The sequence below is a fragment of the Camelus bactrianus genome, chromosome 15, assembly GCF_048773025.1.
Source record: "Camelus bactrianus isolate YW-2024 breed Bactrian camel chromosome 15, ASM4877302v1, whole genome shotgun sequence".
Classification (NCBI taxonomy): domain Eukaryota; kingdom Metazoa; phylum Chordata; class Mammalia; order Artiodactyla; family Camelidae; genus Camelus; species Camelus bactrianus.
The window spans coordinates 44,706,999-44,731,323 of NC_133553.1; the positions used below are offsets into that span (position 1 = coordinate 44,706,999).

Here is a 24,325-nt window from a genome sequence, read left to right on the forward strand (position 1 = left end):
TTTTATATATAATAGTAGCTGCAAATCTCAAACTCCGAATTCATCCTTTCCCACCCCCTAGGCAGGGGGTAACCGTAAGTTTGTTTTCTAAGTCTGTGAATCTGTTTCTGAAAAAACACACTTCAAATCAAACAAGTGATTTGGGGGACAGTGCTCCTTTGGGATCTATAGCTCTGTTCCCCCCACTAGATGAAATCGGCGACTTCACCCTAGTACTTTAAATTACAGGTGATTCTGCTCTAATGTGATATACACACATTCCTGTAAAATCTTCCTTTCAGCAAGGATTGAGCTGAAGGGAGAGGCGGGAAGGCCACTGGCCCTTTGCAGAAGGGAAGCTCTCGGTGGGTGCAGGAGTAGACTCAGCTGGGAGGGGTTGCCTGGGGGTGGGGAGGGGAGCTGAGACCTGTGCCCTCTGCTTTTCAAGGTCCCCTGGTCCTCTTAACCGCCCTGATACAGGTCAAGTCAGTCTCTGCCTCCATGCTTGGCTCATGCTGTCCCACCACCAGTCCAGAACATTCTTCCAGATCTCACTCCCTGACGAAATCCCACTGGCCAAGTTCAAGCTCTAGCTTTTCCTTGACTGGCGGAGCCCACCCCTGTTAAAGTTGGCCTTGGAGCTCTAGCAGCCCTCGGATGGAGAAATCTCCTCTTGTGATGTTGAATAGCATCCTGCCTTGCATTAGGTAAACTTCTCATGGCTCATGAGTCCCCAGCAACTCTGTAGATGCCTCGCAGCCAGCGATCATTCTGTCCTTTTTCAGTCCCAGCTGCATCACACCACGTTTGACTCTTTCATTCCACGACTGGTTCCCTAAGTAGAGGATGCTGTGTCGGTGGCAAGGGAAGCAGAAATGAAAGGTGCAGTCTTTCTCTCAAGACTCTCCCCGTCTGGTGGGAGAGCCTTTCATGACTGGGTGCTTATTGGGTTATTTTCTCTCACTTTGGAGTGACCTTTAAGGAACTGGGCATGGAGGAGAAGAGCTATGTTCCCAGTTTCTCCCGAGTCCTATCTTTCATTGTGGTTTCATGCTTTCATTTTAAGTGGATTCTTTAAACTTTCGGAACATGCTCATAGCATCAATTACCAGTGTAACATTTTCTGAATTCAAGTATGAGGGAGGAATGGGAGCGCATAAATGCACTTATTCAAAGTTCATCATGCTCAGACCCTGCTGTGCTCCATAGGTCAGAATATGCTACTGAGGGCTGTACTTGTTTTGTATGTGGAGGTGACCTATGATGGAAAGTCATTAACAGACAAAACCTCTATTAAACCTTATGAAAACAATGTGTAGTTAATGTAACTAAGCATTTTGCTTCTTTATGTTTAGGAAATTATACAGTTCTGGCTCTCAAAGGGTGTGGATGGCTTTAGTTTCGATGCTGTTCAATTTCTTCTAGAAGCAAAACATCTGAGAGACGAGGCCCAAGTGAATAAGACCCAAATTCCGGTAAAGTTTTGTTTTAAAATATACACACACACACACACACACGTTTTTTAAAAGTATACTTAAACATATGTTTACATATATTATATATATATTATATATACTTTTTCTCTTCCAAAAATGTCGAATGTTTTCCTTTTTAGCCTGAGACACCTCTTACCAGAGGTGAGTTCTGTCCTGCCTATAGGAAGAACTTTGCATCATTTTCTTTAGGAAATACAGAGGAGTTTCAAATGCATGCTTCCTTCCACTGGTTTCCTCTGGAGAGATCCCTTGAGGAGTTCTTCGGTGACAAGGGTTCTGAGGGGCATGGACAGTGTGGACTCCACCAAGGGCCGATCTCTTGTGCTGGCAGAATCCAGGCTCTTTGTGCTTCCACACCTAGGGTACTCAGCCTTCCCCAGTGACAGGTAGTAAGCACATGCCACCCCCATCCCTCTTGCTGACCACTATTCTACAGTTGCTCTGTTTTCAGTGGCCAAGTAGACAGTAGTCCTCAAATATATCCTGAAATAAAGGATTTGTATATTTATGCCATGGAATGTCAAAATAAATGAATTGGGGGGAGGGTATAGCTCAGTGGTAGAGCACATGCTTAGTATGCACAAGGCCCTGGGTTCAATCCCCAGTACCTCCAGTAAAATAAATAAATAAATAACCTAATTCTTCCCCACCCAAAATTTAAAAAAACAATGATTTATAGTGACACACAGCTATATTGGTCAATCTTAGTGATGTAATTTATAGCAAAAAAAAATCTAAAATTATTATATATAGCCTGATGCCCTTTCTGGAAAGTAAGTAAAATGAAATTCACATGGTTATCAAGTTTATTATCAACTTAATAGTTTTTTCTGAGTAATAAAGGGAGGCTGGCCATGCATGGGCTAATTGTGAGACCACGTTATGAACCAAAGCTTATGATTAAGCCATTTTTTTTCTTTGCACACGACTTCCAGTAGAAAGGAAAAATGAAGGGGGAAAAAGGTCATGTATTAACCACTTGTGCCCATTAGAAGCATTGATCCTTGGAGAAGTCTCAAAATAACCTTACTAATTATAATGAGATATCATGAGATAGACATACGTTTCCAGTCATGGCAAATGATCAGAAGAATGGGTTTTGTGTGCTACCTAAGAAAAACATAAAGAGCGTGTAATTTCAAGACTACATCTAAGATTTCAAAAAACTTCACTTGATCTAGCAAGGGAAAATCACTTATAAAAAAAGGGGTTCCCCTGAATGGATGGCAACACATGGACTGCCTAGTCTGTCCATGTCCTAACCCAGGACTTACAGCCTGAACTTGTATTAGACATAATCTTTTATTTTGGATTCTAGAAGAAAAATTACTGAAACCCGGGAAAGTGTAACAGTTAAGAATAAAGGATAGAAGTGGTAAAGAAACAAATTTAAATGCATGATGTTAATAATCTGTGAGCCGATCAAGTACAAGTGTAATAATGCACTCTATAATCATTAACATTATTTATTTTGTTTGCCTTTAAAAATTCTTGGAGCATTTGGGACAATAAAATGCGTAGGGGGAGGATTTTATTAAAGACACTTGTAATCAATGTTTAGATGTTTGATAAAATTTAACTTGTTTACTAGATTTATAGTTAGTAATTTAAGCAACAAATGAAATGCTAATAGTTCTGAATGTTCTTCTCCATCCACAAAATCCCTTAGGCAGTGAAAGTCCTAGGACCATCTTTGAGCACGTATGTTTCAGCCTGAAGCCTTTGGCCCTTTGAAGAGACAGTCCGTATTCACATAAGGCTGGTTGTTGGGCATTTGACATGTGACATGATGGTAACCGTGCTGTCCTGTTTTCATAGGACATGGTCACACACTACTCAGAGCTGTACCATGACTTCACCACCACACAAGTGGGGATGCACGACCTTATCCGCAGCTTTCGGCAGACAATGGACCAGTATAGCAGGGAGCCTGGGAGATACAGGTAACCACAGGTCACACTTCTATTCTTGACAGGCGCAGCGTGTGATCTGCAGTTTATTCCTCATAAGCAGGCATTCTCAAGAGGTTCAGATTATAATTTAACAAACTGACGAAATTATAATGTATGGTAACTCAGTTATGCCAGGCTTGGGATAATCTCATGTTGCTTAATTTTCCTGATTTTCAGTTTCCTCTTTTATAAAATGATGCTAATTACAGTACTTATTCACAGGAATTTTTTGAAAATTAATTAAAAGATTAATTAATACATTATTTAAATGTTAGCCATTAGCTATTCTTTTTATCATTATTTGACCTGTTAGTGTCTTTGTATAGTATGAATCCAAATGTTCCAACTAAACTGTCAGTACATCATGATAGTGAGGAGCATCTTTGGTATCAGATGAACTTAAGGTGGATTCCTGTGACCTTGGACTGGTTAGTTAACCTAAGTCTCAGCTTTCTCATCAATTAAAAGGTGATGAGGGGAGGGTATAGTTCAGTGGTAAAGTGCGTGCTTAGCACTCATGAAGTCCTGGGTTTAATCCCCTGTACTTCCACTTAAAAAATAAATAAACCTAAGTACCTCCCCTACCCCAAGAAAAATGTTAAGAAAAGGTGATAGGGCTACCCCTATAAGACTATCGTGAGATTACATGAGATAATGTCTGTGAAGCACTTAAAGAAGTGCCTGGCACATAATAAACACTCAGTCAACTTAATTCTTACCATGTTTACATAGATCACCCAATAGAATCAACAGAAAAGGATTTAAAGAAGTTTCTTCTCCTTAAAGTGGGTCCTTGTATCATTGTGCCCATTTTACAGACGAGAAAACTGACACTTTGACCATGTAGGTAATGGTCACATAATAATGGCAGAGACAGGATGGAACTGAAACACCTGAGCTCCAGATACTATGTACTTATCCATTAACATAACACCTCAAACAGCTAAAGCTAGCATTGATGTGGGTCATTTCAGGCAAATGTGTCTTCCTCAAAGAGTGGTTTTCAACAATCGAGAGTGCACTCCAGTAATAAAATGAGACTTTACAGGGATTTCACTACAAGGGGAAGTTTTTGGGGAACCTCCCTCCTTACCTTATATACAGACATATACTGTACAGTCTAGATGGAGTGATAATTGCTAAAGAATGTCTTCCTGGAAGTTAACGAGTTTCAATCAGTTTTAGAAAGAAAAGGACAGTATTGACTGAGATCCAAATAAATGTGTTTCTTAACTTTTAGACAGCAGTGCCTGGTATAGGCTAGTGTTTGGGTTTATTATGATGAGAAATTGCCAAGTGACCCAGCGTGCCATTTCTTGGTCATCCGGCTTGAGTGCACATCCCAGTGAGCCCTAGCCTGATACGGTCATAGTGTGCACTTACCCCCGACATCCTGTCTGTTCGATGTGAGCAGCTGCAGAGCGCTCTCCCAGTCTCCTGACAGACCCTGAAGGTGCTACACCTGCCAATTCTTACAGGTTCCTGGGGACGGAAGCCCATGGAGAGAGCGTTGCCAAGACCATGATGTACTACGGCTTGCCTTTTATCCAGGAAGCCAACTTTCCCTTGAACAGTTACCTCAGTAAGCTAGACACCCCTTCTGGGAACAGAGTGTTTGAGGTTATCACATCCTGGATGGAAAACATGCCAGAAGGAAAGTGGCCTAACTGGATGGTAAGTCCTTATGCCCAGCTTACGCTTGCGGAAAAGTCACCTCTGAAACAAGGGGTACACCTGTCAGTAAGTGACCTTCACTCTTCCCTTATTCTGTGATTGTGTGGTGAACCGTCCCAGCTCCTGACCAGTTCCTGTCATTCTTTTCCTTCTGGTTCTCAGAAGATAATCTCAACTGATCTGCCTTATTTGCCACTTCCTCAACAGTTCACATCTGTTAGGCCCCTCTCGTGACTTTTTCATTTTAGTTTTTGTAATTTTCAACTCTGACATTTCTATTTGGCTTTTATAATTTCTCTTTATAGATAGTATCTACTAGATAAGATGTTGGTTATTCTCGTATTTTTAAAGAATTCTGTAGATTTAGTTTAGGTTTTTGAACACGTGTACAGTTGACTTAAGTCATCCACTCAGTCCAGTGTTTGGGCTTCCTTAGCCAAGTTTTCCGTTCTCTTGCTCTCCCCCTCTGCATGGGCCATACTTTCCCGTTTCTTTGAATGTCTTGTATTCTTTTTTGTTTAACACTGGGTGCTTTAAAATAGTAAGTGTAGACGTTCTGGAAATCACATTCTCCCCTCTCCAGTGGTGGTTGTTTCTGCTTGTCTCTTTAGTGACTTTCTTGGATTAATTCTATTAAATCTGTGTTATTTGTTGTGTGTGGCCACTGATGTTTCTGCTTGGTCAGCATAATGGCTAGAAAGATTCCTTAAATGCCTTGAACCAGTTAGGTGTTCCAGCCTTTGCTGAGGGGCTGTGTGTAGGGGGCATGCTTTCAGCACTCTGGCAGGCAGCGTATGACTCTGAGCTTCACTTTCTGCTTGCACAGAGCTTCAGGGTTAGCCAGAGGTGAGAGGGCAGAGCCTTCTCTGGGCACCTGCACAGCCCTGCATGTGTGTGTGTAGGCTTCTAAATTCCAGGGATGTCCGAGTCTTTCAAAGTCCTTTAAGGTCATCTCATTCCCCAGCTTGTAAATTTCTTGGTCAATCTGTTCAGCCCGTTGGTAATCCCACTTTAAGCAGGTGTGACGATAATCAATTACTGCAGATTTTTGGCAAATGCCTTGGGGACAGGACTAGCTACTCAGTCAGCTCTGAGTCAGATCAGATAAAAAAATCCAACCCAAAGTAAGCTGCTAGAGAGGTCAAATGTGACAGTTCTCTAGAGATGGAGCGCTTGGTGAACTCTAAACCTGTTCGTCCTCCAGTGGTTTCTAGGCTGCTGGTTTTCACACCTACTGTTGGTTTTCAGGGTTACTGAGGATCTGAGGGGGAGAAGCATAAGATTAGGGCCACTTAAAATGACACAAAGCTTGCTGTCCTTACAAGATGCAGCTGTTTTTTCTTAACTACTCCTTGGATGGTTGTCAACTTTCAATTCCCAGAGTTTTAAGGTGGATTTTTGGTTTTTGCCAGTGTTCTCCTTGCTTTTGTGGAAGACACTTTTGGAGGTGCTTACTCCACCCACTCAGGAAGTAACCCCTGTATCACAAACTTTATAATATACTTTTTAGCACTTTTTTTACCCATATATTTAATATATTGAATGTGTCACAGGTACTGGACCTCTCTCAGACTATGAAGGGCCCTGATCTCTGTCCACTGGTGATCTTGATTTCAGTTCTGAAAAAGCAAAGTGCTCTAGGTCCAGAAGGGTTTCTTGTCAGATGCTTTTGAGATAATGAAAAGAATAAACAGTGGCAAAGTTTGACCTAATTTTCTGGCCATAAAAATAGAAAAATACTTTACAATGGTCTGTAAAAACATAATTGTAAAGATATTTTTAGTAGATCTAAAGGAAAATAAAAACAACCTCCCTTTTCCTGAATTCTAACAACCAAGTTCGTATTCTCAGACTTAAGTTCAAAGGCTAGTTCTGCCTCATAACCTTGACCTGAATAAACTGCGCTTGTTTCATCATTTGTAAGACGGAGGTAACACCTGGCAGCTCTGCAGTGGAGGGGTAAACAGACTAAACCATGGGTGTGCCAGTCCCGTTAAACAGCCGGGGAACATGGAAAGGTCTGTCAGGGGATTTAAATAAACTGTTAACTAAGGACTAAATGTTAAAATACAAAATTAGAACATTTAACAGAGAACTGTATTTAAAAATAGAAAACCCTTTACAAAATTTCTTCTTGGACTCTAAATGTATTTTTACAAGTGATTTATCTTTTAACTTAAAATTTGTTTTGAAAAGTGACACACACACACACACACAAAGGGACACATTAGAAGTATTTCTCCCACCCCTTCCCCTCTACCTGTTCCCTTCTTGGGTAAAACACTTTTGCTTTCTTTCCTGTCAAGAGTCTTTCTTTATCCAAATGTGTGAAATATTAATATGCACCCTCATAAATTTCATCCTATTTGCAATGTCATTGTGAAGTAAACTGTTACCACCATTTTCTTCAGTATAATAGCCAAGACAGTCAATTGGTCAATTATAAAGCAAAGAGCATGGTTAGGACTGAAGTTCAGGCTTGCTGAGTCCAAGGTACCCATGGCTAACCATGTTTCTCTGCCTGGTGAACTTCTTGTGAAATGGGGCAAACCTTCCAGAAAACTATGTACAGAGTTATGTTTTTAAAAAAGGACCTGCCTTTCAGATTGGTGGACCAGACAATGCCCGGCTGACTTCTCGTCTTGGGGAGAAATATGTCAACATCATGCACATGCTCATTTTCACTCTGCCTGGAACTCCCATAACTTACTACGGAGAAGAAATAGGAATGAGAAATCTTTTAGCCACAAATCTCAATGAAACCTACGATGCTGTAAGTTAATATAACTTAACCACACACCATATCAAATCCTCATTTTTTGCCAAATCAGAGAATTTACTATTTCTAGTCTACTGCTGAAAATCATGAGTACTAGCTTTTATTTATTACTGTTTGATATGGAGAATTTTCAGCTTTCTTGATTGGGGGGCTTGTTAAAAATGCTGTTTCCTGAGCCACACAACTGCATTTTAAACACGTTTTCCAACTAATTCTTAGGTACACTAAAATTTGAGAAGCCATGTTTTGAGTTTGGAGTATTATTCATTCCCGTCTACCCGGAACACAGAGTTAGGAACATTTCTTGTAGTGCTTGTCTGTATTGCTAGATCTTGTCTGACCACAGCACAAAATTCTTCCTTTTATTTAACAAATGTAATGTACAGGGTTAGGCCTGAGAGGTTTAAATTTTTTGTTTGAAGCTACAGATCACCAACTGTGCTCCTGGGCAGAAGAATGAGATCTTAAACCTGTAGTTTGTATGGTTAGCTTTCAATTGTATGAGATCCAATTTCCTTAATATTCGGCTGAAGTGAAACCTTGTCTATAGCTCCTGAATTTGTGTGAGCACTCATGCAATAACCAGGCTGGGTAAGAGGACAGAATCTAGACTCAGTATACATGGCTGCATCCTTGAATTCACCATCACCACTATCACAGTATGATGAGTTTGTAAGTGGCACATTTTGAAATCCTGTGTTACTCATTTTTAGGGAAAAGCAGGAAAGATTCCAAGCATGTATCAATGTTTAGTTAGTACAGCTTATTCACACTCAAGATGTCATGAACTATTTTCCTATTGAAAGTGTAAAATTGGTTTATGTACTGAGTGTTAAGGCCTTTGCATTATGAATGAGCACTAGCTGAGAAATACAGGGAATTAAATAATTATGCAGTCAGTCACGGCCAAATTACATTTCTTTTTTTTTTTTTTTTTTTTTGGCGTGGGGAGGTAATTAGGTGTTTTTTGTTTTTTTTTTTTTCATTTTTTTTTAAATGGAGGTATTGGGGATTGAACCCAGAACCTCCTGCATGCTAGGCAGGTACTCTACCACTGAGCTATACCTTACTCCCCTGCATTTCTTTTAATAACCAGATCACTGTTTTTTCTTTATGGCCTTTTGAAACAGGATACACTTCTCTCAAAGTCACCAATGCAGTGGGACAACAGCTCAAATGCTGGTTTTTCTGAAGGTAGTCACACCTGGTTACCCACCAGTTCAGACTACCACACTGTGAATGTAGATGTAAGTATCAATGAACATTTCATTGCTGCTCCAGGAACAGAAATGAGCTTCTGCTGCTGACAATATATACTCACCCTGAGTTGCCTAAAACCTTAACTTATGCTCTTTAAATCAATCACATAGATGTCTCTTGCAGTCTTCATTTTTAAGGAGTTTGCAAGTCATGTTTTTGTGAAAATACAAACAGGTACGGAAGAGCTGGTATAATCAATCTAGGCTAATGTGGACTTGAGAGCAAGGCTGCTTACCTACAGAAACTGATGACATGAATAATCCCCAAAAGTAGCTGTTCTGGAAAAGTGCACCGTTCAGCTTTTGCTTATAGTATTTTCTGTTCTCATGGTGATCAGGTTTGCCGAATTCGGCTTAACAAATTTCCTAAACAGGAACACACTAATTCCACTACATTTCCTTATACCAGAAAAATGTGAAATGGCTTCAAGTGAGTTTCAGGTGTGGAAAACACAATCTAAACTACTTAAGGGGAAGATAAATTATTGGCATTACATGAGGATACTTAAAAGTTTTAGCCCCATCTACTAGATGCTCCGCAGATTATTCTGATACAGAAGTTCAAGCTAACCCTCCTGTTCCCACAACTCCCTACTTCAGGCACCCCAAGGATAGCTTTGTTTTATATATTTGTAGGTCCTTGAAACACAAAAATTGTGTTTTGGATTAAGTGCACTTACTGATTTTCATTTATGTCCAAATGTCCAAAATATTCCCATAGGCCAATTTGAATCCAATAGGTAAGAAATCCTACATAAAAACGTATACCAGCAAAGATGGAAAAATGTAAATGCAAACTAAAATAAAAAAAATATTTTTTCTGTCAGATTAGTCAAGTCTTTAGAAAGACCCACAGTAATTCTTGGAGGGATGCTAAATCAATCAAATAATCAAAAGTCTCAGCAATGCTATTTTAGTAAAATACATCCATAACAGCCTAGAATCAGGTGAGAATTTAAGTAATTTCTAGAAGACAGAAAAATAAGGTTGCCTAGAAAGCAGTCTGCAGTACACAGGAGAAAACGGCACTAACAGCACAGGTGAGAGCCCCGCAGGAATGTCCCTCAGCTGCCGCGACTGGCTGCCGTAGCACCTGCCCGAGGGGAAAACCCAGGGCCTGTTTGGTGATCATGCTCGTGCTAAATGAGGAGAGAAAAGCTCGAAATGGTGTTAAACTTCTACAAGCACAGCATAAGAAAGAAAAGGAGAAAACCTAACTCAAGCTCTCAGAACAAGAGCTTGTACTTCTCAGTTCAGAGGCCAGAAGAGGAGGGCAGGACCCTAGGTAGCTTATCACCATTAAGCAAGAAAAGAACCCTACACCCCAAAGACAAACCAAACCTACCTCCAACTTGGCTTCTCACAGTTACTAGAGGCAGGCAGCCAAAGACAGGCAAACAAGGAGTACCAAATGCAAAATGAATCACACTACATTTGAGAAAAATTAAGACCAGGAAAGAACGAGACCATTCCTAACAAAACACTGTAAGAAAGCAAAGCAAATATAACAAATGTAAGACTTCACTATTAGTAAAACTGACTCCTCCCTGACAGACTGTTGTTTTATGTGGCCCCTTGACTCTCTTTTAAAAAGGACAGAATTCTCTGTGCATTGATATGACACCATCTCTAACATGTACTAAATAATTCAAAAAAACAGAATACAGAATGGTAACATGCCACTATTTGTGTAAAGAAAGAAAATGTGTCTACATATGTTTGCATAGGCACAGAATGTATCATTTCATATAATTTATAAAATGAAAGATTTTATAAACACCCCTGGGAGAGAAAATGGGAAGCTAGGGGATGGTGCTGAAGAAAACTGTTTTATTTATCTATTCTTCTTATAACTGAATTTTATATTCTCTGCATGCACTTTCTATTTAAAAAAATAAGTTACAAAAAGCAGGTGTGGAAATATTTAATAACAGACAAAATAGAATTCAATATGAAAAGCATTATGAGACAAAGGCAATTTTGAAAAATTGATAAAAGAACACTCCACTACAAATCATAAATCTGTGCATCTAACAATAGGTTCAAATTATATAAAACAAGTACTCTGAGAAATCCATAGAGAAACAGATAAATCCACAATGACAGAGAGACACTTCAACATACTTCTAGAAAGTGGTAAACCAAGTAGACAAAAATAATAGTTAACACTTACTTGGCACTTCTTCTGTGAGTGGCACTGAACTATGCTTTTTCATGCATTATCTAAAGACTATAGAAAATGTTAATAGTATGACAAGTCATATACCATATACATGTACCATAAATACCTTTGTACCTGATAAACACAGAGTATTTTTTCAGACATTTATTAGTCATTAAACACCACACATCAGACACCTGCCCCCCAACAACCACTACTACCACTGAAGTCAACACGGCTGGCTGGAGTACAATGAAATGAATCTCACTGATTTGGCAACAGCTTTTATGAAGACAAATTTGGCATTATGTGTCAAGTATCCATACTCTTTGACATAGGGTTTGTCTTTCTGATATTTATATCCTAAGTAAATAATCCAAATATGAGGGAAGCATATTAGAAACTCAAATGTCAAAATGAAAGGGAATGGTTAAGTATGGTATAACCATTCAATAGAGTATTATTCTGCCATTAACATGACATTTCATATAGTAACAGAGATGCTTGAAATGTTAAAGGAAAAAAAGCAGTATTAGATTATATGTTTTATGTAGCTGCTATTTAATGAACATATGTCACTTTTATGGTTAAAAAAAGTACAATCTTTAACATTCACTGTTGGCTGCATTTTGCTTTTGCATTCTTTTTCTAATTTTCTGTTCACAGTTAGCTATGCAAGAAATAGATACCTGCTGAAGTTACACCAACCTACACATTATTTTACAAGAGAACAGAAAAGCCCCAATTCACCAGTTCTCAGAGTCCATGGCCATGGTGGCTGCTTTTCTATAATACAGTACAGCATAAAGAGACTTTATTTGGGCAAGCTAAACATCCATTAACTTAGACATGAACATTTTTGGGGGGTTCCTAAAGTGGAGTCAAATTCGGCCAAGATGCAGTGGAAAACTGTGCACACAGCAACGACTCCCAGATATGGTGAAACTGCATTTGCAGCCTCTATTTAGTAGTTAAATATAATTATTCTTACCTACTTATTAATACTTAAAATTTGGTAGTTACTTTAAGGGGCAGAATTGGAGCAAGTTTTTTTTTTAGGGAAATTAATTCCTTAATTGATGCTAAAAATGTTTTTTAAAAAAAACCTCTTAGAATCAAACATTTATTAATACTCTTTTTAAAAAAATTAGGTCCAAAAGACTCAGCCCAGATCAGCACTGAAGTTATATCAAGAATTAAGTTTGCTTCATGCCAACGAGCTGCTCCTCAGCAGGGGTTGGTTTTGCTACCTGAGGAGTGACAATCACTCTGTTGTGTACACAAGAGAGCTGGACGGCACAGACAGAGTCTTACTCATGGTTCTGAATTTTGGAGAATTATCAGTGCTAAATCTAAAGGAAATGATTTCAAATATTCCCACAAGAGTGAGGATAAAGTTAAGTACCAATTCTGCCTACAAAGGCCGTGAAATTGATACACATGCCATTACACTGGACAAAGGAGAAGGACTCATCCTTGAATACAATACGAAGAATCTCCTTCATCACCAAACAGCTTTCAGAGACAGATGTTTTGTTTCCAACCGGGCGTGCTATTCCAGTGCACTCAACATACTGTACAACTCGTGTTAGGCACCTCTATGAAAGAGATGAAGACGTGGGCATTCTGTTCTATTCTAAGCATTTGCAGTAACTTCACGTTACTGCAGACTGCCGGGTAAACTTTATGAACAGTCATTAATTCTTAGATATTTCTGTAGCTTGAATGTAAATGCTTTAGGAAAGGTTCTCAAATGTTTTTTCAAGAATAATAAAATGTTTAAAGAAAACTGTCACTTGCAGGAACTTGTAACTTTTTTGAGACAGCATCAGAGATGAACTGAGCACCTCAGGACTCCCGATTATTAGAAAGATCTAATGAATTTTAAGAATGTTATCTTCTTCCATAAAATGCAGGTACAGAAACTGGATGATGACTTACTGCCACAGTACCTAAAAATGTTCACTAGCAACGAGGCAAAACCTTGGTTTGTAAACCATTCAAAGAAAATTGTAGTAAATAAAACAAAGCTGTTCTGATGGGGGAAGGGGGCAGTTTCTGCTGTCACCAATCCTCTCACTCCCTTCTCTATGTCCTACAGAGCATGATTTGAAAACTACTTTCCTAGGTTAAGGGGCATGTGCATCAATGGAGACAACAGTATAAGTGAGCTGGATACTAAACAAAATTTGGATGGAGAAGCAAATATAAAAAAATTATTTACCAACTTAAAAAACTCACTTTTCTTAAAACAGCTGGCAATACGACTATGAAATATTTCAGTGTTTCCAGTTCCCACTGAATGTAGCATTTCAGAATTTTAGATATTTCTTGAGATTCTCAAAAACACTGGTGCTGTCGAGTCCAAGTTCCTCATACAGGAATTTAATTTGGGCTGTAATCTAAAAGAAACACATTTAAAAAAAACTAGAGAGAAGGCCTTTGTGGTAAAACTCCAGTGTTCAAGTCTCTCCTTGTCCATCCATTTTCACCCAACCCGGAAGCCAGCAATTTATGGCAAGGGTATTTGTTATTTGGGACAGAGGCAGAAGGCTCCCCAAATTAAGAATCAATTACTTTCTCTAAGAGAACTCACTTATCAAGTACAAGAGAGAAACTTTTCTTTTTATTGACTCTGCATTCCTCCTTCCCCTGTCGGGTCTCAGCCACAGACCTGACAGCTGGTGAAGAAGCTGGCATGAACCCTGCTGGGACCACTGAAAGGCTGAGTATAACACATCACTGCCTGGGGATTTGTCAACTTAGAGGGCCTTGATAACATACCTTTTTGTGAGAATCCTCAATCACATGATTGCCTCCAGGCTGAATATCTAAAGTAATATTGGGGGCTTGATAGCCTGAAAGAGTTAACATATTAAACGATTAGAAGGTTTTGGGCCGATTGAGACCCACCCATTTCACCCCTCTCCTTCCAAGTACTCTATTAAAATAATAGTGAAGGACAAAGGCATAAACCACCACCAACAACAAAGAGAGGGAAGAGGGCAAGCAGCAGCAAAGAAATTTCTGAAACAGGAAAAGCAGGAGGACCAGAGGCTGAGGAAGTGGGATGGAAGAGACTGTAGGGACACACAGAGAAGGCTGTAACCTAGGAGGAAGCCAATAGGTCGTAAAGAATCTGTGAGCCTTGTGACCTGAAACACCGACTACAGCAATGGGTGAGGATGAGACATGGAACTGAACACAGGGGCAAATGTTTGAAAACTTGTTTGTGGGTTCTTCCCACTCTGAGCTCAGAAGGTATTGGCATGTCTTGGTAAGGAAAGAAGGTAAGAGTTCTCGTCTAATAAAATTGAAAGATCTAGAGAAAATTAAAGCAGCTAGTTTGGGCACTGAAGCTCCAGAGCAAAAACTTCAGAATTTGTTTTTTATAGGTTCCCAAGAATAATGGCTCAATTAATTTTGCTGAATGAATGATTGCATGATAGTATACCTCCACGTTATGTCTGATATTTCAATTTACTTCTTCTTTGTGCCTTGCCTATCTTATTCTAATAACATCCTTTGAAAAGGGGCAAGGCAGTTATAGTTATTACATTTGCTTCAACTGCATAATCAACATGGGCAAAACAATGGTTTGTCTAAAATCAGGGGCAGATGATTTGGTGTGCAGCATAAATGTACTATTCTGAGCAGTACATTGAAGGCAATAGTCCATTTCTTACCTTCGCCAGTGTCCTTAGCATGCTCTGCGATGGCTTCCTTGAGTTTCTCAGTATAGCTTACAATTCCTCTCAGAGGTACACGTTCGTCATTTTCATAAGCTGTTATGTGGATCGAAGGATAATGCTGAAAGAAAACACATGTACAAAGAATCTGTATTATTCCTCATGGTCCCTTTCTACCTTACGGATTATAAAAGGTAATTCCCTTCAATTTTTTTCTCTCTGTGCTAGATGTTTTTTTCTAATTTGATATTCTTGAGAGATTTATAGCATTACAATTCTAGACTATGTGTTACCTGGAATCATCTTTTCTTGAATAGTGAGACCTTAATCTAATCTAATGGAGTACGAGCCGAGATGGGGCTGAAAGGTGTTTTGAGTGCTACAAGGACAATCAATCTAAGATCTTAACTGAATTCTTGCTTCAGCTCAGGTAAATATTCTTTTGATTATTTTCTCTTATCACTTCATGACAGTAGTTTATCAAAGCTGTCTTTCACTACCTGAGGTTTAATATTTTGATAGGGACAGTAACATTTGATGTAGTTCTTGTGTTTTTCATCAGATGAAGGATTCCCCCATTCTTCTAATTCTTCCAATGTCAGAGGAAGTGTAGTGTCCATCATGGTGTTGAGAACATCCAAGAAAGGTGCCTGAAAAAAAAGCCAAAGGAATTTAAACTTCAGTTAACAAGCTGGTAAAATGAGTTTTAGAAAAATACTATACTTTATGAATATACATGCTGACATGAGAATAAAGCTCAAGAAGGAATGCACATTCCCAGGAGCCAGATTAATTAGCCAGTCTATCACCAGGGCCTGTGATGTAATTGGCTTTTAAGGTATTCAAACTCCTTAAATGGCATAAGGGTTATTTTCTAGTTTCACAATTTTTGCTTTTAGTTTTGTGTCTTTTATTCATATATGTGTATGTCTGTGTGTGTGTGTGTATATATATATATTTTTTGCAGAAACTCAGTTGACCATATCATGCTGTTTGTATTTTTTATTTATTTATTTTTACTGAAGTATAGTTGATGTACAATGTTATGTTAGTTTCTGGTGTGTAGCCTAGTGATTCAATTATATATAAAAGTATATATATATACTTTTTCATTATAGGTTATTACAAGCTATTGAATATGGTTCCCTGTGCTATACAGTAGGACCTTGTTGTTTATCTATCCTATATATAGTAGTTTGTATCTGCTACTACTTCTTCCAAACTACTACTCTCCCCTCCTTTCCCATTTGGGTAACTGTAAGTTTGTTTTCTATGTCTGTGAGTCTGTTTCTGCTTTGTAAATAAGTTCATTTGTGTCATTTTTTTGTAGAGTCCACGTATAAGTCGTATCACATATTTGCCTTTCTCTGACTTACCTCACTTAGTATGATGATCTCTAGGTCCATCCATGATGCTGCAAGTGGCATTTTATTTCATTTTTTTTTTATGACTAAGCAGCATTCCACTCTACGTATATACCACAACTTCTTTATCCAATCATCTGTCGATGGACATTTAGGTTGTTTCCATGTCTTGGCTATTGTACATGGTGCTGCTGTGAACACTGGGGTGCATGTATCTTTTTGAATTAGAGTTTTCTCCAGGTATATGCCCACAAGTGGGACTGCTGGATCATAGGGTAAGTCTATTTTTAGTTTTTTTAAGGAATCTCCGTTCTGTTTTCCATAGTGGGTACACCAAACTACATTCCCACCAGCAGTGTAGGAGGGTTCCCTTTTCTCCACACCCTCTCCAGCACTTATTGTTTGTGGACTTTTTGATTATGGCCATTTTGGTGGGGGTGATACCTCACTGTAGTTTTGATATGCATTTCTCTGATAATTACCAATATTGAGCATCTTTTTATGTGCCTATTGGCCATATGTATGTCTTCTTTGGAGAAATGTCTATTTAGGTCTTCTGCCCATTTCTTCACTTGGATTGTTTGTTTTTTGGTTATTAAGTTGTTATGAGCTGTGTGTACCTTGGAAGTTAAGCGCCTGTAGGTCACATCATTTTCATGTATTTTCTCCCAATCCATAGGTTATCTTTTTGTTTATAGTTTCTTTTGCTGTGCAAAAGCTTATGTTTAATTATGTCCCATTTGTTTATTTTTGCTTTTATTTCTATGGCCTTGGTAGACTGACCTAGGAGAACACTGTTACAATTTATGTCAGAGAAATGTTTTGCCTGTGTTCTCTTCTAGGAGACTTATGTCTTGTCTTACGTTTAAGTCTTTAAGCCAGTTTGAGTTTATTTTTGTATATGGTGTGAGGGAGTGTTCTAACTTCACTGATTTACATGCGGCTGTCCAGCTTTCCCAGCACCTCTTGCTGAAGAGACTGTCTTTTCTCCATTGTATATTCTTGCCTCCTTTATCAAAGATTAGTTGACTGTAGGTGTGTGGGTTTATTTCTGGGCTCTCTATTCTGTTCCACCTATGTACGTCTGTTTTTTGTGTGCCAATAACACGCTGTTTTGATTACTGTAGCTTTATAGTATTGTCTGAAGTCTGGGAGGCTTATGCCTCCAGCCTTGTTGTTGTTCTTCAGAACTGCTTTGGCTATTCTGGGTCTTTCCTGATTCCATATAAATTTTAAGATTATTTGTTCTAGTTCTGTGAAAAATGTCCTGGGTAATTTGATAAGGATTGCATTAAATCTGTATATTGCTTTGGGTAATATGTCAATTTTAACAATATTAATTCTTCCAATCCAAGAGCATGAGATATTCCATTTCTTTAAATCATCTTTAATTTTCTTAATCAATGTTTTATAGTTCTCAGTGTATATTTCAGCTCCTTGGCCAGGTTTATTCCTAAGTTTTTTTAATGCAATTAAAAACTTTTTTTTTTTTTTTTTTTTTACTTTCCTCTTCTGGTATTTCACTGTTAAGTGTATAGAAATGCAAGAGATAGATGTATGTTAGTCTTGTATTCTGTTACCTTGCTGAATTTGTTTATCAGCTCTAGTAGTTTCTGTGTTGGAGTCTTTAGGGTTTCCTATACATATATATATTTTATATAAAAGTAATAAATGTGGCCACTTCACATCCATTAGGCTGCTATTAAAAAACAAAAAATAACAAGTGTTGACAAGGATGTGGAGAACCTGGAACACCTGTGCACTGTCAGTGGGGGTGTAAATGGTATAGTATGTTGTTTCTCAAAAAATTAAACTTAGAATTACCATATGATCTAGCAATTCTATTTCTAGGTATATATCCCAAAGAAATGAAAGCAAGGTCTTAAAGATTATAGTATCTCTGTTTGTAGCAGCATTATTTACAATATTCAAAAGGTGGAAGTAAATCAAGTGTTTACTGATGGATGAATGGATAAGCAAATTATATATAAATACAATGAAACAATGAAATTCAGCCTTAAAAAGTATGAAATTCTGACACATGCTATAACACAATGGACCTTGAGGACATTATCTAAGTGAAATAAACCAGTTACAAAAAAACATGTATTGTATGAGTCCATTTATATAGGAGGTACTTCAGAATAGTCAAATTCATAGAGACAGAAACTAGAATGGTGGTTCCCAGGAGTTGGGGGAAGGGGAACTAGGGAGTTGCTATTTAATGGGTACAGAGTTTCAGTTTTGCAAGATGAATAGTTATGGAAACTAGCTGGAAAACAATGTGAATGTACTAAACACTACTCAACTCTAAACTTAAAAAGAGTTAAGATGGTAAATTTTACGTTACCTTATCACAATTAAAAATTAAAAATAAAATCTCAACAACACATGAATAAACTCAGTTGGACACTTTACATTAAAAAAAGATAATAAATGCTAACTGAAGAAAATCTGGAAAATATCCTAGTTGAAAGAAGAGAAAATCACTCACTGGCTTATAACCAGTGTTAGAACATTTAATAAAATGGCAGCTGCCTTATAATCTGTTTCCATGTATTCTACTTTCTCTTGTATCAACATTAAGTAAGTACAGTGTCCAAATGTAATTCTTTTTGGCTGCCTAGCATCTTAGTTCTTTTTTGCCTTTAGAGTATCCCTAACTTTATGAGACAGAGACTGCCTCTCACTGTGGAGGTGCTGTAATACATGCCAGACAGTTCCCTTTCCCAGCTTCCCCTCAGAGTGAGAGGAGCCATGTGACTCAGGTTTACTAGACATAATGTGCCGCAAACTTTGAATTAATTGTTGAATATTTAGGTTAAATCCAGTTCTTCACTATTGTAAGCCAATGTGGGATAAATAAATGTCCTTACACATACAGCTCTTACTATTTCCATTCTGATTTCGACAAGTCAAAGTTATTTCTAGAAGTCAAAGGTATTTGCATTTTCTTTATACTGTAATTCTGCCATTATTATCTTTGTGCACAGGGTTTATTTTTTCCTTATATACTTAATTTTCTATTAAAAATAGATTTACAGATCAGGATTATTTAACACTAATTTACTTTAATACAAGCACACAGTGTATAACGCTCACTCTCAAAATAAAAAAACCTGAAAATAATTTATTCTCTCCATCCTAGTGACTGTCTTCTAGAGTATCTACCGTAGAAGAACAAAAATTGCCGCCCCCAAATTATTTCAAGCTGAAAACAATCAAGGCCCAAAAGACTCAGGAAGAAACTCTGACCTTGTCCTGAACTGCCTGAAGAATTCAGATAGAGGAATAGAGCCATCGGCAGATAGTGCATGTGGGCTAGGTATAGTGGGGGGACAGAGATCAGAGTCCACTTTGTGTCCCAAGGTCTCTGCATAGACCAGCAAACGTTTGTTTACCAAACACTTGCTTTCCATTTCCATGTGAATTGCCTTCCATCCCGTGAAGTCCCAAATCAAACCCCAACGTCTTCTTTAGCTGAAGATGGTGTTTAAGGTGAGAACTCCGGCCTTTTTGGTGAGTTACTCAGTTTTACTGGGGCTTTACCATGTATACATATTATTACGCTCTTGCTTGACTTTTCTCCTGTAAATCTATCTCATGTCAACTTAATTCTTAGACCAGCGAGAAGAACCTAGAAGGGAAGAGGAAAATTTCTTCCTCCCTGACACTAGCCAGGAAGCAGGAGAATGATGGAGGAAATGAGCTGCTATAATACAACTTCATATTTCAATTAAAGTACAGAAGTACTACCCCTAAAGACTGTTAATAAGAATGGAGGATCTGAAAATAGAGAGCTCCTAAACCCAAGACTGAAATGTTGGTCAGTAAACGTCCAAGGATTTCACACATTCCAGAGTCAGTGTGCTCTGTCTGACTTCCTGGATCTGGTGTGTCATATATGCTTTGTCTCTTTCCCTCCAAGTCTGAATGTTCTTACAAATAAAAAATGATCAATAGGAATAGCCATTAATATCTTTCAGTGGAAATTCTTAAAAATTAATAAAGAACACTGTCAGGGAAGTTCTCCTGGGGGTATAATTCTGTGTTTAAAATGTACAAGCTTTGTTATACTCCTATGCTATGGTAAAAACTGTAACAGAAATTTTTTCTTAGAGCATCTATGGCTTCACACTTCCCTATTCTGTAAACAATGGAGACAGAGTACTTACCTCCAAAGTCACAGCTCTCAGCAGCTCTGGATTAGAATTACACAATGCTCCCACAAGCACCCCTCCAGCACTGAAAGCAGTCAGGGTTGTTAGACTTGGCTGAGAAAAGCCTTGGTCATGAAGCGTCTTAATGCAAGCCTCTAAGTCAGCAAGGCCATTGAGTTTTTTAGTTAGACGGCCATCAGCGTGCCACTGGAGGCCTAATTCACCACCTCCCCTGAAATTAAAGGGCAAAAAAGTTTTAGTGTTAAAGAAATATTCACGATATAAGTCAGGGTCAGCAAACTACGGCCTATGGGCTAAATTTACCCAGAAGCCAGTTTTTGTATGGCCCTAGTGCTAAGAAGGATTTTTACATTTTTAAAGGTTGGGAGAAAAAAGTACCAACCAGGTATATGCAACAGAGACCACATTTGGCTTGCAAAGTCTAAAATGTTTACTATTTAGTTGTTCAGAGAAAAAGTTTGCCAACCCTTGACATAGGCAATCAAAATCTGATTCAACAAATATGCTTTGAGTGTCTGCTTACTATTGCCCAGGCATTGTGCTAAATATATGCTTTAAAAATATGTATAAGCAAAAATCCTCTGTCCTGGAGATAATCTGTGGGAAAAGTAAAGAGCTTCCAAGCAATGTGGTCACTGCTATGACCTGAGACCAGAGAACATCCACCTGTCAGGTTAGGGGTAAATACAGGAGGCAGGAACATGAACGCTTAATGAGTCTTGAAGGAAGAATGTGAGTTCCTAGAAGGACAAAGAACAGGAAGGCATCAAGACAGCACGTGCAAGGGCACAGAGGGGAAAGAGGCTGTCATCTGAAAGGATGTAGTAAGGCTGAAAGTGTAGGATGTGCGTGGCTGGAGAACAGGACGTGTTTGGGGAGTGATGACAAATGCCACTATGAAAATAAGCCAGATCATTAGGAGGTTAAAAACTATACTGAGGTATTTAGATTTTACTGAGGTAACGGGGAAGTGGTGAAGAATTTGAAGCAGAAACATGAAACACTATTTGTTTCTTGAAAACAGCTAAAATAAAATGGAAGTTAGAGTGGAAAAAAAGGAGTCCAGCTTAAGAGGCTATTTTAGAAAAACCTAAAGTCAGGAGAATTAAATGGAAATAATAATGTAAGTAAGTTCAGAGATTTGTATATCTATTCTAAAAATCCTGAAAATCTGGTGTAAAATCCTAAAATCTACTCATTTGCTTTTGGGATTAATTAATCTGTTACTGAATCAGGTTCTACCAGCACAGGTGTAAGGATACACAAATTCAACAATACAAATGAGAAAATAAACTTCTGCTCCCCAGTATACTGTTATACTGTACATGTCACAATGCTCCAGCACTCACATGCCAGGTAAGATGTGTTGACTCACCGAACATGACAATATGCTAGTATCCATCCATCATCCACCAATACCCGCCTTTCAGGCCTGAAATTCATTTTCAAATCCATTCCATAAGCTCCATATACATGTACTAGGAGAGGTTTCTTCTGTAAGTCTTCAGAATCCATTTTATGGAAAACAGTCATTGGCACCAATTTTCCATCCTGGAAATGAAGATTTACTATGTGTGCTAAGAAGTCGTTTGAAATAGTTTTATTCCCAATTTTACGTGCTGCTTGTTTAATTAAGACAAAAGAGTCATGGTCTGTAAAAATCCATACCCTTAATTTTCAGCTACTTTGCCAACCTAAATTAGTAACTAGAATAGAGCAGCAAGACTCTGGCTTGAAAACAGCTTATTAAATGCAGATTTTCATGACAGTAAAGTGATTTTAAAGAGTTCTTCACTACTCTGTATAACTGAAATTGTTTTCTTTCAGGACAAGCCAAAATACCTATTATCAAGGTTAGATATACTAGCATAGCATTCTTCCTATATCTCAGGCTACACAGTGCCATTTCTCATCTTTGAATAGTTACATATGTGCTAACTAAAAAAGTTTGAACAACTCAGTTTTCTTCACTCAATAGTCAGAATTCTCAACTATTAAAACCTTAAATCTCTTACTGACCTAACACCCACCCACATCCTCTTCAAAGACCTATTTAACTTTATTTTAAAAATGTTTAAAAGAGGTTTAAGTTCTATAAATTTTAACACCTAAATTATTTTTAGGGCAAGTAAGTATTCCCCAACGTAATTCACATTCAATTGACTGAACCTAGGCAGTCTCTGGACAGACAAAATTAAGACAATCTGAACTACCTCTGACCTTCCTTGCCACAGAAAAAGGGTAGAAAAGTTGGTTCTCACTCCACTTACAGAAACTAATGAAATAGCAGTTTACATAAGGAAAATAATATAACCAGGCCACTCTCCCTATTTTTTTTCATTCTCATTTTGAAAACTTCACTTTGGGGCACTAGAGTGTTATCAAATAAGGAAGAACTCTTCTCATTCTTTATTATGCTTAACTTGTTATGACAGTGTAACTGAATTTTCACTTCTCAGATTCATTCTTATAAAATGATGTAGATTAATTTCTATAAAATAATCTAGTTGTTTTTATCTTCCTGCCTCCTTCCCAACTTCAGTTGAATAAGCAGAGAAAAAACTTGCTGGTTGAAAATTTAGGAGAAGGAAGAGGTAAGGATGTAGCAAATCCCGTGATGGCCTGAATCCTAGAGTTGGTCAGCAGTGCAAAGACCCCTGTGAAGTTACCACAGCTTCCCTTTGGCAGTTGCTTCCCTTCTTCCGCAGTATGTAAAGGATCTCTTGGCTCTCCAAGAGCTTAGCTTCACTGTTCTTTCCATTTGGGGCATAATAATTACAACATTTTGGTAGATTGGTATAAAGCCCATGTTTGTAAATAAAACAAAGCTTAAACATATGTATTTTGTTGACAAAAAAAAAAATCTGGAAGGCGATAACACTAAAAATGATTAATTCTATGAGGTACAGCAAATGGGACTGAAGAATAGTCATTTAAACTTTATACCTTCTATATTTTTAAGCATGTATTGCTTTTGTAATATAAAAATAATCTTTGCTTAAAGATATTAAAAGAAAACGACCTTAAAGAAAAAACTCGTAAGTAAAAAAGGCTTGTCTCAATTCATTTCTTGTCAGCACATGTGAAATTATCTGATATATGATGTGCTAAGGTCTGAAAATCCCTTAAATTCACGGCCACCATTTATATTAGTTCCTCTCTTGCACAAATTTTCTTTTCTATTTACTACCTCCCCAACCTCCTACTCTGCTGGACAATCTCCCCTCTTTTAGTCTACACTTTTGGCCACACTATTCTCCTTTACACTTTTTTTTTTTTTAAATTTATTTATTTATATTTTTTGGCAGGGGGGCAGAGGTAATTAGGTTTACTTATTTATTTTTAGAGGAGGTACTGGGGATTGAACCCAGGATCTTGTGCATGCTGAGCAGGCGCTCTACCACTTGAGCTATATCCTCCCCCTACACTTCTTGAATGCGCCATTTCTTCCTCAATTCAGAGCCTCTGCACAGAACAGAATCTCCCTTCCTCCTTTCTAGCTTAACTCTTGATCATCTTAGAGGTCTTACCTGATATGTTACTTCCTCAGAGAAGCTGTCCCCAGTCTCTCCAGACCAGGCAAGGTCCCTATTTACCAGATGTTTGTACTCAGTACGTCTTCTTTTGCAGCAATTAGCACATTAGTAATTATTTCTTCAAAATCTGGCAGCTTCTCCACTAGATTTAAGCTCCACAAGGGCAGGGACTGTATTAGTCTTGTTCACTCTAGTCAGTTGCTTACCACCTTCATAATTTTTGCCATAACTGTAAACGAACTTTGATTATTTTTT

At 38.1% G+C, this 24,325-nt stretch overlaps 2 protein-coding genes across 9 annotated transcripts in view; one reads left to right on the forward strand and one right to left on the reverse strand.

The window, feature by feature from the left end:
- Nucleotides 1–24,325, forward strand: part of SLC3A1 (solute carrier family 3 member 1) — a 60,061-nt gene that overhangs the window by 23,265 nt on the left and 12,471 nt on the right. For 2 of the 6 annotated variants that reach the window (XR_012511932.1, XR_012511931.1), the window contains exons 6-11: nucleotides 1,335–1,454; nucleotides 3,294–3,418; nucleotides 4,906–5,101; nucleotides 7,707–7,874; nucleotides 9,011–9,127; nucleotides 15,307–15,419. Coding sequence is in view for 2 of the 6 variants with exons in the window: in XM_010967725.3 (XP_010966027.2) it covers nucleotides 1,335–1,454; nucleotides 3,294–3,418; nucleotides 4,906–5,101; nucleotides 7,707–7,874; nucleotides 9,011–9,127; nucleotides 12,452–12,892 (1,167 nt within the window). In the remaining 4 variants the exon portion in view is untranslated. Of the gene's footprint in view, nucleotides 1–1,334; nucleotides 1,455–3,293; nucleotides 3,419–4,905; nucleotides 5,102–7,706; nucleotides 7,875–9,010; nucleotides 9,128–12,451; nucleotides 13,096–15,306; nucleotides 15,420–19,501; nucleotides 20,324–24,325 lie in introns of those variants that run through there. The other 4 variants (XM_010967725.3, XM_010967722.3, XR_012511930.1 and 1 more) reach the window with 3 other exon arrangements.
- The window catches only part of PREPL (prolyl endopeptidase like), a 34,718-nt gene continuing 21,440 nt past the window's right edge, over nucleotides 11,048–24,325 (reverse strand). For all 3 annotated transcript variants that reach the window (XM_010967727.3, XM_010967726.3, XM_010967728.3), the window contains 6 exons: nucleotides 21,910–22,085; nucleotides 20,529–20,745; nucleotides 15,490–15,639; nucleotides 14,987–15,110; nucleotides 14,085–14,158; nucleotides 11,048–13,702 (listed from right to left, as the gene is read on the reverse strand). In XM_010967727.3, coding sequence (XP_010966029.1) covers nucleotides 13,613–13,702; nucleotides 14,085–14,158; nucleotides 14,987–15,110; nucleotides 15,490–15,639; nucleotides 20,529–20,745; nucleotides 21,910–22,085 — 831 coding nt within the window. In that variant the 3' untranslated portion in view covers nucleotides 11,048–13,612. The remainder of the gene's footprint in view (nucleotides 13,703–14,084; nucleotides 14,159–14,986; nucleotides 15,111–15,489; nucleotides 15,640–20,528; nucleotides 20,746–21,909; nucleotides 22,086–24,325) is intronic.